Source organism: Fulmarus glacialis, unplaced genomic scaffold (genome assembly GCF_000690835.1).
Source record: "Fulmarus glacialis isolate BGI_N327 unplaced genomic scaffold, ASM69083v1 scaffold41074, whole genome shotgun sequence".
In the NCBI taxonomy this organism is placed as follows: Eukaryota; Metazoa; Chordata; class Aves; order Procellariiformes; family Procellariidae; genus Fulmarus; species Fulmarus glacialis.
In genome coordinates, this window is record NW_009208145.1 from 12,545 (window position 1) to 25,040 (window position 12,496).

At 40.7% G+C, this 12,496-nt stretch overlaps 1 protein-coding gene across 1 annotated transcript in view; it reads right to left on the bottom strand.

Annotated features, from left to right (window-relative positions):
- Window positions 1-1,559: 1,559 nt before the first annotated feature.
- Window positions 1,560-12,496, bottom strand: part of LOC104075764 (transcription factor IIIB 90 kDa subunit-like) — a gene marked incomplete at both ends in the record, with an annotated part of 31,109 nt that continues 20,172 nt past the window's right edge. Inside the window, one exon of the mRNA XM_009576380.1 lies at window positions 1,560-1,733. Within this exon, the coding sequence (XP_009574675.1) occupies window positions 1,560-1,733 (174 nt within the window). The remainder of the gene's footprint in view (window positions 1,734-12,496) is intronic.

Sequence of the window (12,496 nt, forward strand, 5' to 3'; positions counted from 1 at the left end):
CCATACCCTGGTCCTAGTATTTTACGTGAAACATCACACAGGATATTATCTCAATTTAATGAAAAAAGTGGGAAAATTAATTCAGGTATTCATGAAGTGTCAACCAGACCAGTACATCTTGCAAATGATGAAATAATAAAGAGGGATATGTCAAACAAAGTGGGGTTTTTTTGTTTGTTTGCTAGAAAAGTTAGCCACACTTGCTGCACGGATGGCTGCTACATTACAATGTACCTACTTGCCTATTACAGCTCATACTGTTTCGAATGCTTTTTTATCACTACCAGTGGGGGGAAATGGATTTGCATATTATGGCTAGGCTATCATTCAGTAGTATCAAATAATGACCATAAATAAATTACTTTGAAAATGTGACATGGGCATAAAAAATATTGGCAATGCTTTTAAATCAACACTGTTGTTATGGTAATGGTAAGAGTCATACCGTTCAAAGTTCACACAGAGATTTTTACATTAGAAGAGACCGGTGTAATAGGCAAGCCTTACTTTTAATTCCATTATTCCTGCAAAACCACATTTTTTTTTAAACAGGCAAATGCAATGACCACAACACTATCAGAAAGCACTAATTTTAGAACACTGAATGTAGCTTCTGAAACTAAAAAAAAATCTCAATCTTAAAAGCAAAGCTAAGCTGTTCAACTGCTAAAGTATAGAATGAAAACCGCCATCTAGAAAAAGCATCAAATCAAATAGAATACTGATGATATGTACATACTGCTTTAAAGTAGAAAAGAACTAAAATAACACAGAAGAAATTGTTTAATACTAAACTCCAAATTCCAGTAACTGAAACACAACATAAAATAAGTAAAAATGTATAAACCAAATAAATTTGGATGGCCATCAGTATTTAAAGCTCACATGAATTTTAACGAAGTTCTACACGACAAAAATAGGGATGGTCTAGAGGCAAAAAGTGCTCACTTGCAACCCTGGTCTGTGTGCAGTCCCACCTACAGCCACTGATTTCCTGTAAGATCTCTGAGCAAATTTCAGAGTTTATCAAATGCCTTTTTTCCCAAAACTAAAATGGGAGTGATACTGTCCGTCCCACAAGCATTAAAAGAAGGAAATCCAAATATCTTATGGAAAACCCACTGGAACTCTAATTTGTTCTTTAATGCTGACACTACAGGAGGCTTGGGGTTAATTCTCATTTGTTTTAAAAAAGAAAAACAAAACAACAAAAAACCTCACACCATAAACAAGTAATCCCTAGCAAAGCACAGGAAAAGTGCAATCTTACACTAGAAGAAAATGTTGAGAAAGAAGAAATCTGGAGTTATTGATGGGAGGCAGAGTGACATTTCTAGCTCCTTGTAAATACTAAGTATTGTACATTTAGAAAGGGAAAAATTTTACTTGAACCACAGGAAAAACTCCCATTCACTTCATTATATAAAACCAACAGTGACAAAGTTAGCTCCTAAACACTTACCTTTGCAAATTTTGAAACAAGGACTAACTGGGACTTGCTAAAAGTATGTCTTTTATTTATTTTTATTTATTTTTATTTTTGAAATGTGAAAGGATACGAGGAGTTCCTTCTGTCCTACACACCAGGTAGAGACATGCAGCAATTACGTGGGTCATCTTTCTCCCCCGAGTTAGGTGCTTGCTCACAGCCATCTTGAAAAAATTAAAGGCAGTATCCAGACAATGTTGATTGAGCTGAAGCTGGTTTCCCAAGTGGTGAATCTGACGTTTCCCTAGAAAAATTAACAAGGGAAAAAAAAAAAAGCTTAACAACTTTGTAGTTAGTGTGCTTTTGGGTTGGGGTTTTTTTGGTGGGTTTTTCTAAAGACAAAATCGAGGGGGCGGATTTTGGATTTCATCTCTGTGTGAAAAACAATAACCTCTCAAGTTTCAGGAACTATACATCCTCAGCTCCTCAGGACAGAAAAATGCCTCATTTTGGACTGCTAGAATTGAAATACATGCAATCAATGAACCCTGGAAAACAAAGCCACAAACATCAGCCCCAGAGAGGACCCAAAACATAGCCGAGACTTCTCAGGCAAAAGATTATACCCCCTGCTCCAAAGATCATTTGACAATTAGTACTTGGTTAGCTGTAGCGATGAACTTCTGAAAACCCAAAGGTCATGGCGTGTTTGACATTGACGTGCAAACAGAGGAGACGTTTTGCTGCAACTCTCCAAGAAGTGATGAAGTTTGCAGTTCCCCTGACCATAACCAAAGCCCACAAGGAAAGGGGCTCTGCTCCGGGCTTGCCCATGATCACCACCGATGGGGAGGCACTTCCTTCCCCTGAACACTTTTGCACCAGAGCTTTCATTTACGGCTTGGCTGCCAGACTGATGAGATTAGTTTGTGGCTTCAGGAAAACAAATGTGCCTTCACCCTTAAATAAAATAATAAAAAAAAAAAGAAGTGTGTTTCAGATGATTCATGGCAGGAAGCGGTACAGCTGGTGGGACAGATGCGGGAAGTGAGGTCCAGTCCGTCCTCACAGTTCCCGCTGCGGAAGAGTGCGCCTAAAAGACAGCTTAAGAGAAAGATGGGGAAGTCATGAGGAAAACAGAGCATTGAAGTTCCTCAGCATACAGGGTCAGACGACACATCAAGAAAAATCCTTTAATTCAGTGTGCCGGGCAGATGTTTCCAGTATGTGTACTTACAGGAAACGCTCATCTGTTCCCTTCAGAGATGTCATGAGTAGCTTTGTCGAAGGGGGCACGACGCCTACCGTGCACCTCAGCCAGCACTGCTCACAGAAAGCGATGGCCACCACACGATGCTTACCAGAACACCACCAGCACCTGCACAGACTGCACATCTTAATTTTATGCAAATCCCTACACCATCATCACTAATAACATGGTAAAAATGCTTAACCTCCAAACAATCTTCTGCCAAAGACGCTGCTTCAATTCAGCTTTAATAAAAAGTGACTCCAGACACACAGCCAGGGTCAGCAAGACTCCGGCCAAACAGGAGCTGCCACAAAGCGACAGCTTCTCCTTCCCGCACAAGCGGCAATTAGTGCACTCAGCAAAGAGATCTCCTTTAAGGCACATTGGTCAACCAGGTGTAACACATTTGGATGAAGAAGTAACAACAGAGGAAGGATACGTCACCTTCCACAGGAGGTGTGGGTATAATAAGCTACTCAAGAGTAATCCAGAGCCCATTAGGTAAATAGTTTTTCCACTGCCGTCAGCAGGCCCTGGACTGGCACTCACCAGCCTCAAGTACAAATACTACATCTTCCCAAAACTAAGATACTAACTAGCACTTGCCCTCCCCTGAATTTTATTTCACACTCTACAACCTGTATGCTGAAGCGGGATCAAGACTTTTATGTCCCTTAAGAAAGAATCAGTTTGTACTCACCTGTGGGCAAAAAAAATCCCTCCCCAAACAAGTCCACCCCAGAGGCCAGCATGGATCAGCAAAGCTATGGAAAGCCACCTCTTCCTATCACCTAAGCTTGCTATTTTATCTGGTTGTATTTTGCTATGCAGGGCTGCCGAGATGAAGACACAAAGAACTGTCATCTGTATAGATTTTAGGCACCACATGCAGATGTACAACCATTTTTTTTAAAAAAAAAAAAAAAAAAAAAAAAAAACCAAAAAAAACCCACAAACCAGACATGACCGTGCCCCTGTACCTCTCCCTCGGCTGGAGGGAGATCCAGACTGGAATCACTGCAGCTGCAAGTGCACAGCATTCCCTTTCAGTAAGATGGTCCAATTCAATGTCCTCAAAATCACAAAGGCAGCTGATAACAAGAAACATTTCTGTGGTTTTAAGTGTTGTCTGAATTTTGGTTTTAAGTAAAGCTTTTGTAAAAACATAAAGAGAACAGTGGCTCCTATGCCAAGGAACAGCAACATGCACTCCTGAATGCTTCTTGGGATAATGGTGGAACCAGTATCCAGGGCCCACCTGGCTCCACAAGGACCAGGATGGTGCAGGCCACCAAGCAAGAAGAGGTGATGAGGAAGCTTCCCGTGCCACCAGCACAGCAGCAGCTGATGTGGTCCTGGGCACACACCAGAGAACAGCCCAAATAAGCTGAAATGCAGAGTAAGAACAGGAGAAGCATCCATGAGACTCCCCTGGCCCGCCTCCATTACAAGGTAATACTTCTCCTAAGAATACCACTCTCATTCAGGGCTCCGCACCTCGGAGGGCACTTCAGAAACAAAGAACATACCAGAAGAGAAAAAAATAACATTGAGGAAGATATTTGAAATTCATTTCTTTCATAAGCTGTTTTTCCCACTGAGCTGGTCCCATCCCCAAGCTACCATTAGTATTCTCTGAGTATTTAACCTTTTCTTAATTTCAAATGTTGAAATACAATTCATCGTAATCCATTCTAGGTAAACAGTATGCTTGTTTGAGTAATATATGCTTTTTTAGCTGAGCTCCTCATCCAGCATCAATATTTTAAAATGCAATTACTTTAAGCGTGACCAGTCATTGTCTACTGACAAATACCAAAGAGATGTAAGAGCACAGAAAGGTACTCGTCCACTTAGGAAATGCTATTTCTTTGAATGTTTTACTCAACCAAGCAGACCAGTGAAGGCTTTAATTCTGTGTGCTAGTACTCCCTCAAGCTGCTTTGTAGTATTATGTCAGTCATCTAGTTTGTGGAAAAATAAGACAACTGTTACACTGCCATTGATCCCCAAAATGAACAACTTAACACAGCATCTTAAAAATTATGTGCATCTTGATGACTAACTTGGTTTTGTCCTTATCTGTTACAAGAAAGAAATGTACTGCTTATAGCATCATCTAAGATACATATTTACATTCTGTAACCAGTCTCCTATTTACTAAAGAAAGATCAAAAGCTTTGTTTTTCCCCCACCACCCCCGCCCCTTGAATTTAACATGACAACAAATTCTGTTTTTCTGGTATCTTATGTAACACTAACCAAAAAAAAAACAGCTGGAAAAGTTAGCACTAGCAATCGTGCTTCTAGATTTCTCCACAGGGAGTACAAGATACCTTGTACTCCTTCTGGTTCATTCACAGACTCAAGAAATATCTCCATTAAAAAGGTAACTCCAAGAAAAGGCAGGTATCAGCTAAATGGCTATTGCCCCTGTACTGCAGTACAGTACCAAACGGTTGTACAGTGCCCTCATCCCAGTCAGATGACAACCAAAAGTATGTAATTTTGTGATTTCCAACTTTTTCTGCCAATCTCACCAATCTGACATTTTCAGAGCTGAAAAAATGTGTCTCCATAATATTTTATTTAACTATAAATAGTGATTTAATCTCTTGGTATCTGAAGAGCAGATATTCATACTTAGAGAAATTGAGCATAAGAAAATAACTGATCAAAATAAATTCTCTATCCAATGCTCCAGTTACTGTTGACAAACATGAACAGAGACCAAATACCCATTCATACTGCCAGTCCTCAACATGAAAAGTCCTCATAACTGTGCAATGGTAGCCACAAGCCTTGCTAAGCATTCAGATACCTTTTTACATGAGTGACTGCTCCCCCAGCAATATGGTCAGTGCGGAGAGGAACTGCAGAGCAGCTGCAAGCTACAGGGCTGGGAAGATGAGCAATTCCCTCCAGCAAACCTACAATACTGCATTATGTCTATCAGCCCTTGAATGTACTCCCACTCCCACTACTCTTCGCTAGCTGGGTGGCATTTTATAACCTTCCATTTGATGTTTAACTCCTGACTGTCTCTATCGTTTGCTCTAGACTACCAGCGTGGCTTCAATCAGCCCTAACGGCTGGCTAACGCCCTTTCCGCCACTTTGACCATATGGTCCCAGTGAGCAGTGAGCTGGTCCAGCTATCTGCAAGAATGCAGTAAGCCTTATGATCTCAGCCAAAACAGTGGGAATATCCAACATTACAATGTAATTTATTAGCAATCTGCTCAACTGAGTATTCACCAGATTACATCGCAGTGTTACAAACTCATCAAATGAATCGAACTGTTCTACTGGATGGAAAAGAACTGCCACACCTTTAAACCCTGCCGTGCTCTGGGTTATAAAACAAAACTCAAGACAACAGCTTCCTGACCTTCTTATCCATTTTATCCAGTAGAACAATTTTTTAAAAAGTTTGAGTGGGACGCGACTCTAAAAACTTGCCACTACGACTATCTCAGTACTATAAAGGAATATCATCATGTGGAACAGTCAGAAATAAATACTGCATTTTTTTCTAAATTGCTAGGCAAGAATACAACATATAAGACAAAACATACAGAGGTAAAACATGTCCCTTAGTAGGTGCATCTTTTATTAGTAACTTGCAATAAGAGTTGCCTCTTTTGGGCCTTACAGGTTTTTGACAGATCCTGCGATTCTTTTTTTAAACCAGAAGAAATAGAGCCTTTAAGGTAAAAGCTTACACTTCATGCTGCCCTCGCAATTTAGTGATGGCATTAAAATGGTGTCTAAGTATCTCTGGGAAAAGGACAAGGAACAGGGTCTTTTTAAAGGCTGAGCAAGCTCATCAGCAAGTTTACAAAAATCCTCCCCCCTCCTCACCAGTAAAACAGTAAAATTATTCTCCTTTAAAGAGCAAAAGAAAAGTCCAGAAACTACAGAGTTTTTGTGATGTATATATAGGACACATATCAGGCAGCTTCTATTTTTTTCTCAAAGGCTCATCATACCATTGGGTTGGAGGGGGAGGTGGGGGGAGGAGAGAGAGAAAAGCTTGCACTTTTGTAAGCAACACACAAAATCAAGTTCCCAGGCTACCAAGTAGTAAAGTTTATCACGCTCCTGAATCTGCACCTAAAAACAAAAGGCCCTTTTCAGTTTTTAGTTCCAAGCCTACTAAAAAAGTGTTTCTACCCATCTACTCCCAGCATGCTGAAAGAAACACCATCATCTTCTCAACTGATGCCAACCTCAATGCTTTGAACTGGCACATAAGACCTGAATTGACAAGTTCAGATAGGACTGCTGAATGCTACTATCCTTTTATCTCAGAAAATTTCTATTCTTCTGATGGAGGAAACAGTGATTATTACAAAACAAAAATGTGTAGGCTAGAAATCACTGTCACAAAAATAGATTTGCAGAAAACCTTTGTAATATTAAATGCTTACACAAGAGGCAGGCAGTTGATAGCAAAACTGCAGCTTAAGTTATAATAGGAGGAAAATAGAAAAAGGGGGAAAATCAGACCCATTCTTTACGAGCAATTTTCTTTCTTTTATGATCTCTTTACTACAGAAACATCTTGTTCTCTTCCACTATTCAAGAGGAATCATACCTTTTTTTTGGATCCCTTAAAAGTTAGTAATGTCAAGCAGCTACGGCTATATATTACTCTCATCTGGCTTCTGCCTGCTCATCTGCAACCCTCTCCTCAGACCGACAGAGAATGTAACACTGCTATTTCAAAGTAGTACTTTTCAGTACAAAGCGTAAGCTTCCAGGGAAATAACAGGCAGTACACAGACAGAGCTTAAATGAATTGTTATTACAATACTAAACTGAATCATCAAAATCCAGGCATATAGATTTCCCCTCCTTTCTGCAATTTGCTCGAGGGGCCCTTGAGCTAGCAGTACCTGAACTGGGCAATGGAGTCATGTTAACAGCACTAATCAGTTTTTTTGCAAAAAGGATTGTTATGGTAACAAACACTAGATTCTATTAAAGGAAACATTTTGGATGGTTTTTGCTTGGGTATTCATTTCCCAAATTTGAATTACTTTACCGACTGAATTTCATGTGCAGATTTTATTCTGCATTTGGTTCTTCACTCCTTTTATTTTCTTCATTTGAAAAAAGCCCCCAAAAGAACTCCCGAAAAGGGGAAAAGAGCAGTTTTTATGTCTGGGCATCCCTGCATGCTTTGTCATCTTTCAATTTCAGCAAGTCCCAGCTCAAAGCCTGAATGAATTTCCTGCTCTTTGCTCCATGCCAGGCTTCTATGTTATTTGTATTACAAGTAAGTAAAAACAAACAAACAAAGCCACAACAGGGAAAGTCCAGGAACATCAGTAGGGCTACTCTTATGAAGGCTGGTCCCAGAAGCCTAATCAAGGGCAGAGTCCCATGATCAAAGACCAGAAAACATTTAAAGCCCAAACAATGCGGGGAGGCAGGGAGGAAACCAAGGCAATGGCTGCAGCGATCACACCAAGCATTCCCAGCAAAACGCACAATACCGTGAGTGAGAAGCAGCTTTATCTCTGCGAGCTTGTAATGAAAAAGGCCAACGAAAGGTAAAAGTAGCAGCACAGTAGGGCATTACAGCAGTGCTGGCCCAGCACAATAACAACTTTAATTTTATTAAGGATAGCTAAGAGTTATTCCCAGTAACACCTAATTGCCTACAAGGAAAGTGATGAACACGCTGGCCTCATTCCCACGCTCTGCCTAACCTCAGTCTAGCCCCAAATCCCCATCATCTAATCGTGAGTGCACCCCACATCCCCAGACCCATGCTCTTCCACACGAGAACTCCCCAGTTCCTCCACGGGATGTGTCAGTCCCAGGGCTGAGCAACCTGGAGCCTAGGCAAGCTCGGCCCCCCTCCAACTGATGCATCCCTGTGCCTGTGTCACCTGGCAGACCTGCTTCGGGGACTGCCCACGGGAACACTCTGTTCCTGTTATCTCAGCAGAGCAAAACAATTCCTGGCCTTTTCCCTGTTATATTCCACCAGCTGCACCAGCACAACTGTTTGTGGGGATGCGCAGAAAACCAAACCAGTAAACTGATCCATGTTAAAAATAAAAAAAGACTTAATCCAGACCTGTTTACTGAAGGATTGATGCCTCCACTTTATCTTCTTAGGGCCAGAAGCAGACTATCTCAGCGCAGAGACCTGTATTCAATTTCTCTGCCTGCTGACAACAATCCAACCCATCCATTTTGCCTCCCATGAGAGCGCCCCAACTATCAGGTGCAGCTCCCCTTCTCTCCTGGTAAAGCCCTTCCATTGCATGTCAAATGTTCGTTCATTCATTCATTCAAAGAGAACTAGCATGCATCTTTAAGATTAATGGCTTAAAAATTCAGATAGTGGTCACTAGTCCAACCACTTCTTAAATATTTGATACTAAGCTACTTTTCTTTGACCTAGAAAATCTGCTGTTAACATCACTTCCCAGCACTTATCTGTACTTCTTTAAGTATTCATTCCCTCAGAATTGGTCCTTGTATTCCATTAATGCCAAAGCAGGCCTGCAAAGCGCCCACGTAACTTCCCCCACCCCCCTCCTCAAGCACTTTTTCCATTCCCCTATTATATGATACCATTCCCACATGGGCAGCCTCTTTGCATATACAGCAACTGGCCATTTGACTTCATTTGCCTTACGATGCCAAATTTTTCAAAGTGGGTAAGTGGTTCCTCTGACTTTTTGCATTCAGTTCCTGGAATTCTGCTTCCCTCGCAGGTGGCACTTCTACTGCTGCCATTTCATTCCCATTATCCATCTAACTGCTACCGCCACTTCAACAACAACAGACTAGAAGCCATACTGTTTATTCATGGGCTGCACCTAACCTATTGCTAATCTTGCCCAATCATCCTTAGACAGCAGCTTGCTTGCTTCTTATCCTTGCTTCCCCTCCCCCCTTAATACAGTTAAAGAACTTCTTGCTCATAAAGTCCTTACTGAACTTTACTTCTGGTGTCAAGCTGGAAAACCATAGCCAATGCTGACGTTAAAAAAAGAACAAACAAACAAAACCAAAAAACAAACAACAACAACAAAACTCCAGTCTGTTGATTCACTAGCATCTGAAGGTATTGGATCACTGCTGTTTTAAGTCAAGCTAAAGCCCAAGTTGTTGCTGCAGACAGCGTTCCCACCTCCAACACAACATTTATGTGGCTGCATGCTGATACAGATGATGGAACTTGCTCTGCTGAAAATCAGCCCAAACAACAAAAAGTTAAATTTTCATTCAGACCAGTTCCCTCATATAACTCAACAAGCAGCCTCCCAAGCCCTAATGCCATCAGAATGTGGCTGGGGTGAGGAGAAATGCTGTCAGCAGCAATGTACACGTGGATCAACTTAAGCAAATGTGAGACTGCAGCCTAAAGGGGTCAAAGAGAAAAGTACACACTATCCCCACGCTTCCTCCTGCTTCCCTGCTACTGCTCCAGCCCTCGCCGCCCCTCTCATACAAGGAGCTTACACAAAGTCTGACTTACCACAGTTTAAACAAACGCTAACATGTTCATTAGTTGTTTGTATATTAGAATGCTTCAGGTCGTTTAAAATTAATTTTGGAAGCAAGCAAATGTGGACCTTTTTATATCCAAAAGTTTTGTCAACTGATTTTTTACTCATGTAAGATCTGCAGCTGTTTCAAAGTCGAAACAGCTGGAAGGCTGCATTACTGGCAAGTACTGTGAGCACATGTATGATTAATGTAGCATAACCCTTACCTATCTGACATTAAGGGAATTAGAAACAAAAATTTAAGATACCAAGAACTTTTAGGTAGTGGTAGCTTTTGAGCGTGCAAGATTTCCTTCTTAAAGTACCATCAGTTAGGCTTTGCTTTAATCTTCCTCTGTTTTGTTTGGACAGTGATTTTTTTTTTTTTTAAATTACATTTTAAATGACAGTTATTCTTAGAGATTTTTCTGTATCTATATACATGTAAAGCTTTTTAAATACCAATTGTTACTCTTGTCACAACAAGAAATGAAACATTTCTGCTGTCACACAGCATCACTGCTGATCCAAGCACTACCTTCAACCATCCAAAATCATTTCTACATCACTGCAAGAAAAAAAAAAAACAAAGATTTGCTCTGACAGTTTTGAAAAGATCACTTTTTTAAAGTTTTAAAAACTTGTAATTCTAGCATTATTAGAGAGATCAGAACTTGTTTCATACCTACAAAGCAAAAAGCATTTAACTAACAAGCAACTGCCATCAATCTACACAACTAGAAAAATTCAAGAATACAGCACAATACAGGAAAAAAAAAATCTGTTGCCTATTGGTAAAAGTTATCAAAATCTTTAAAACAAAACAAAAATGAAGACTAAACACAAAAGGATCCATTGCCGCAATGGAAAACTTTACAGATGCGAACTGCATATAAATCAGTGCAGTGTTATCTGCTCGCTGACAGCAAGTTCTAGTGCCTTCCCTGCAGATCAGGGCTTTTGCAAGGCAAAGAAGAGTGAAAACTGACAGGAGCCATTTTTCAGAGTCTTGCAGACACCATGGAAGCAGGCAGGAGCCCCAGGAATCAAGATGCTTCACATGGATGAGGAGGACACAGGAGCTGAAGGTATTCCCTGGCCAGAACTGCCACTGAGGACAGGGACAAGAGCAGAAGTAGTTGAGTTACCGCAGCTGAACAGTTACCACTTCTCAGCTGCACTGCAGCAACTATTAGCTAAGGTCATGCATGCTAAGATTGTCTAAAAAATAATAATTAAAAAAAATCTTCCTGTTTGATCTACCTTCCCTGCTATAAAAGCCAGTGCAGCCTTTCCCTTCTCCTGCCAAGAGGCTCCTGCGTATCTCCGTGAACCTTCCCTACCTTCCTTGTCCACCTTTAATACTTCCCTTTTATAACATGTCTGAGAATTTACTTGTCCTCAGACACGTGCAGAACAATTTTCCGCCCCCAGAGTTCAGCCCTGCTCCTCTGCACACCAGTTGTTCTGTCAAAATACAACTGTTAGCGGTAAGTTATTTCCACTCTCCATCATCCAACTGTGTAGGCAGGAAAGACCTTACTGACAAGAGACTAATACCCACTCTGCTCTCAACCTGTACTTAACTTAAGGTTGAGGCTTCTTTTTCAGGACTGAAAAAGGCCTGTGAGCCCAAAGCTACTTTTGGGCTCTGGTTTTGGGGTTGGTGGTGAGATTTTTTTTTTTTTCTTTCCTTCCCCTCTAATTCTGCGTGCAAATCTAACAAAGGGCACTCTCTCCTCATCCAGACCTTACCTGATTGGCAGTCAAAAAAGACGTATGACAAAATAATTTCAAAAGTAAAAATTTATAAATATCAACTAATTGGCAAATTCCTTAGATAATCTCAAAAAATGGAAATGTGGTGGGATGGCATCAAGGGAAAAAGGATGCAGAGAGAAGTAGTTGAAGGGAGTGAAGAAGAGGAGGCAGTTATTAAAGATATCACAGGGACAAGAGAAAAAACATGATCTAAAAATGGAAGCAGAAAGAGATAAGAAGCAAAATCAAGCTGGGAAAGGCACAGAGCCGTTACAAAAGCAAGAAAGATTGCATTAGGTTAATACTTATTTAAGGTATTTTTATATGAAGGTGACAAGGGCGGTCAAATACTTCTTCCTTTATACAGAAGGGATAAGAAACCTGGCAGTTAGGTAAGAGAGCATCAATCTTTATCTAGGCTGCAGCTAAAGAATGAAATTCTGCGCTTAGTTTGTCCCTGGCAGCTGAGTCCATCAGATAACAAGTAAGGAGTATGAATCTGAGGGGGCTGTTCTCCTTTACCACTACAAAAGGCCTA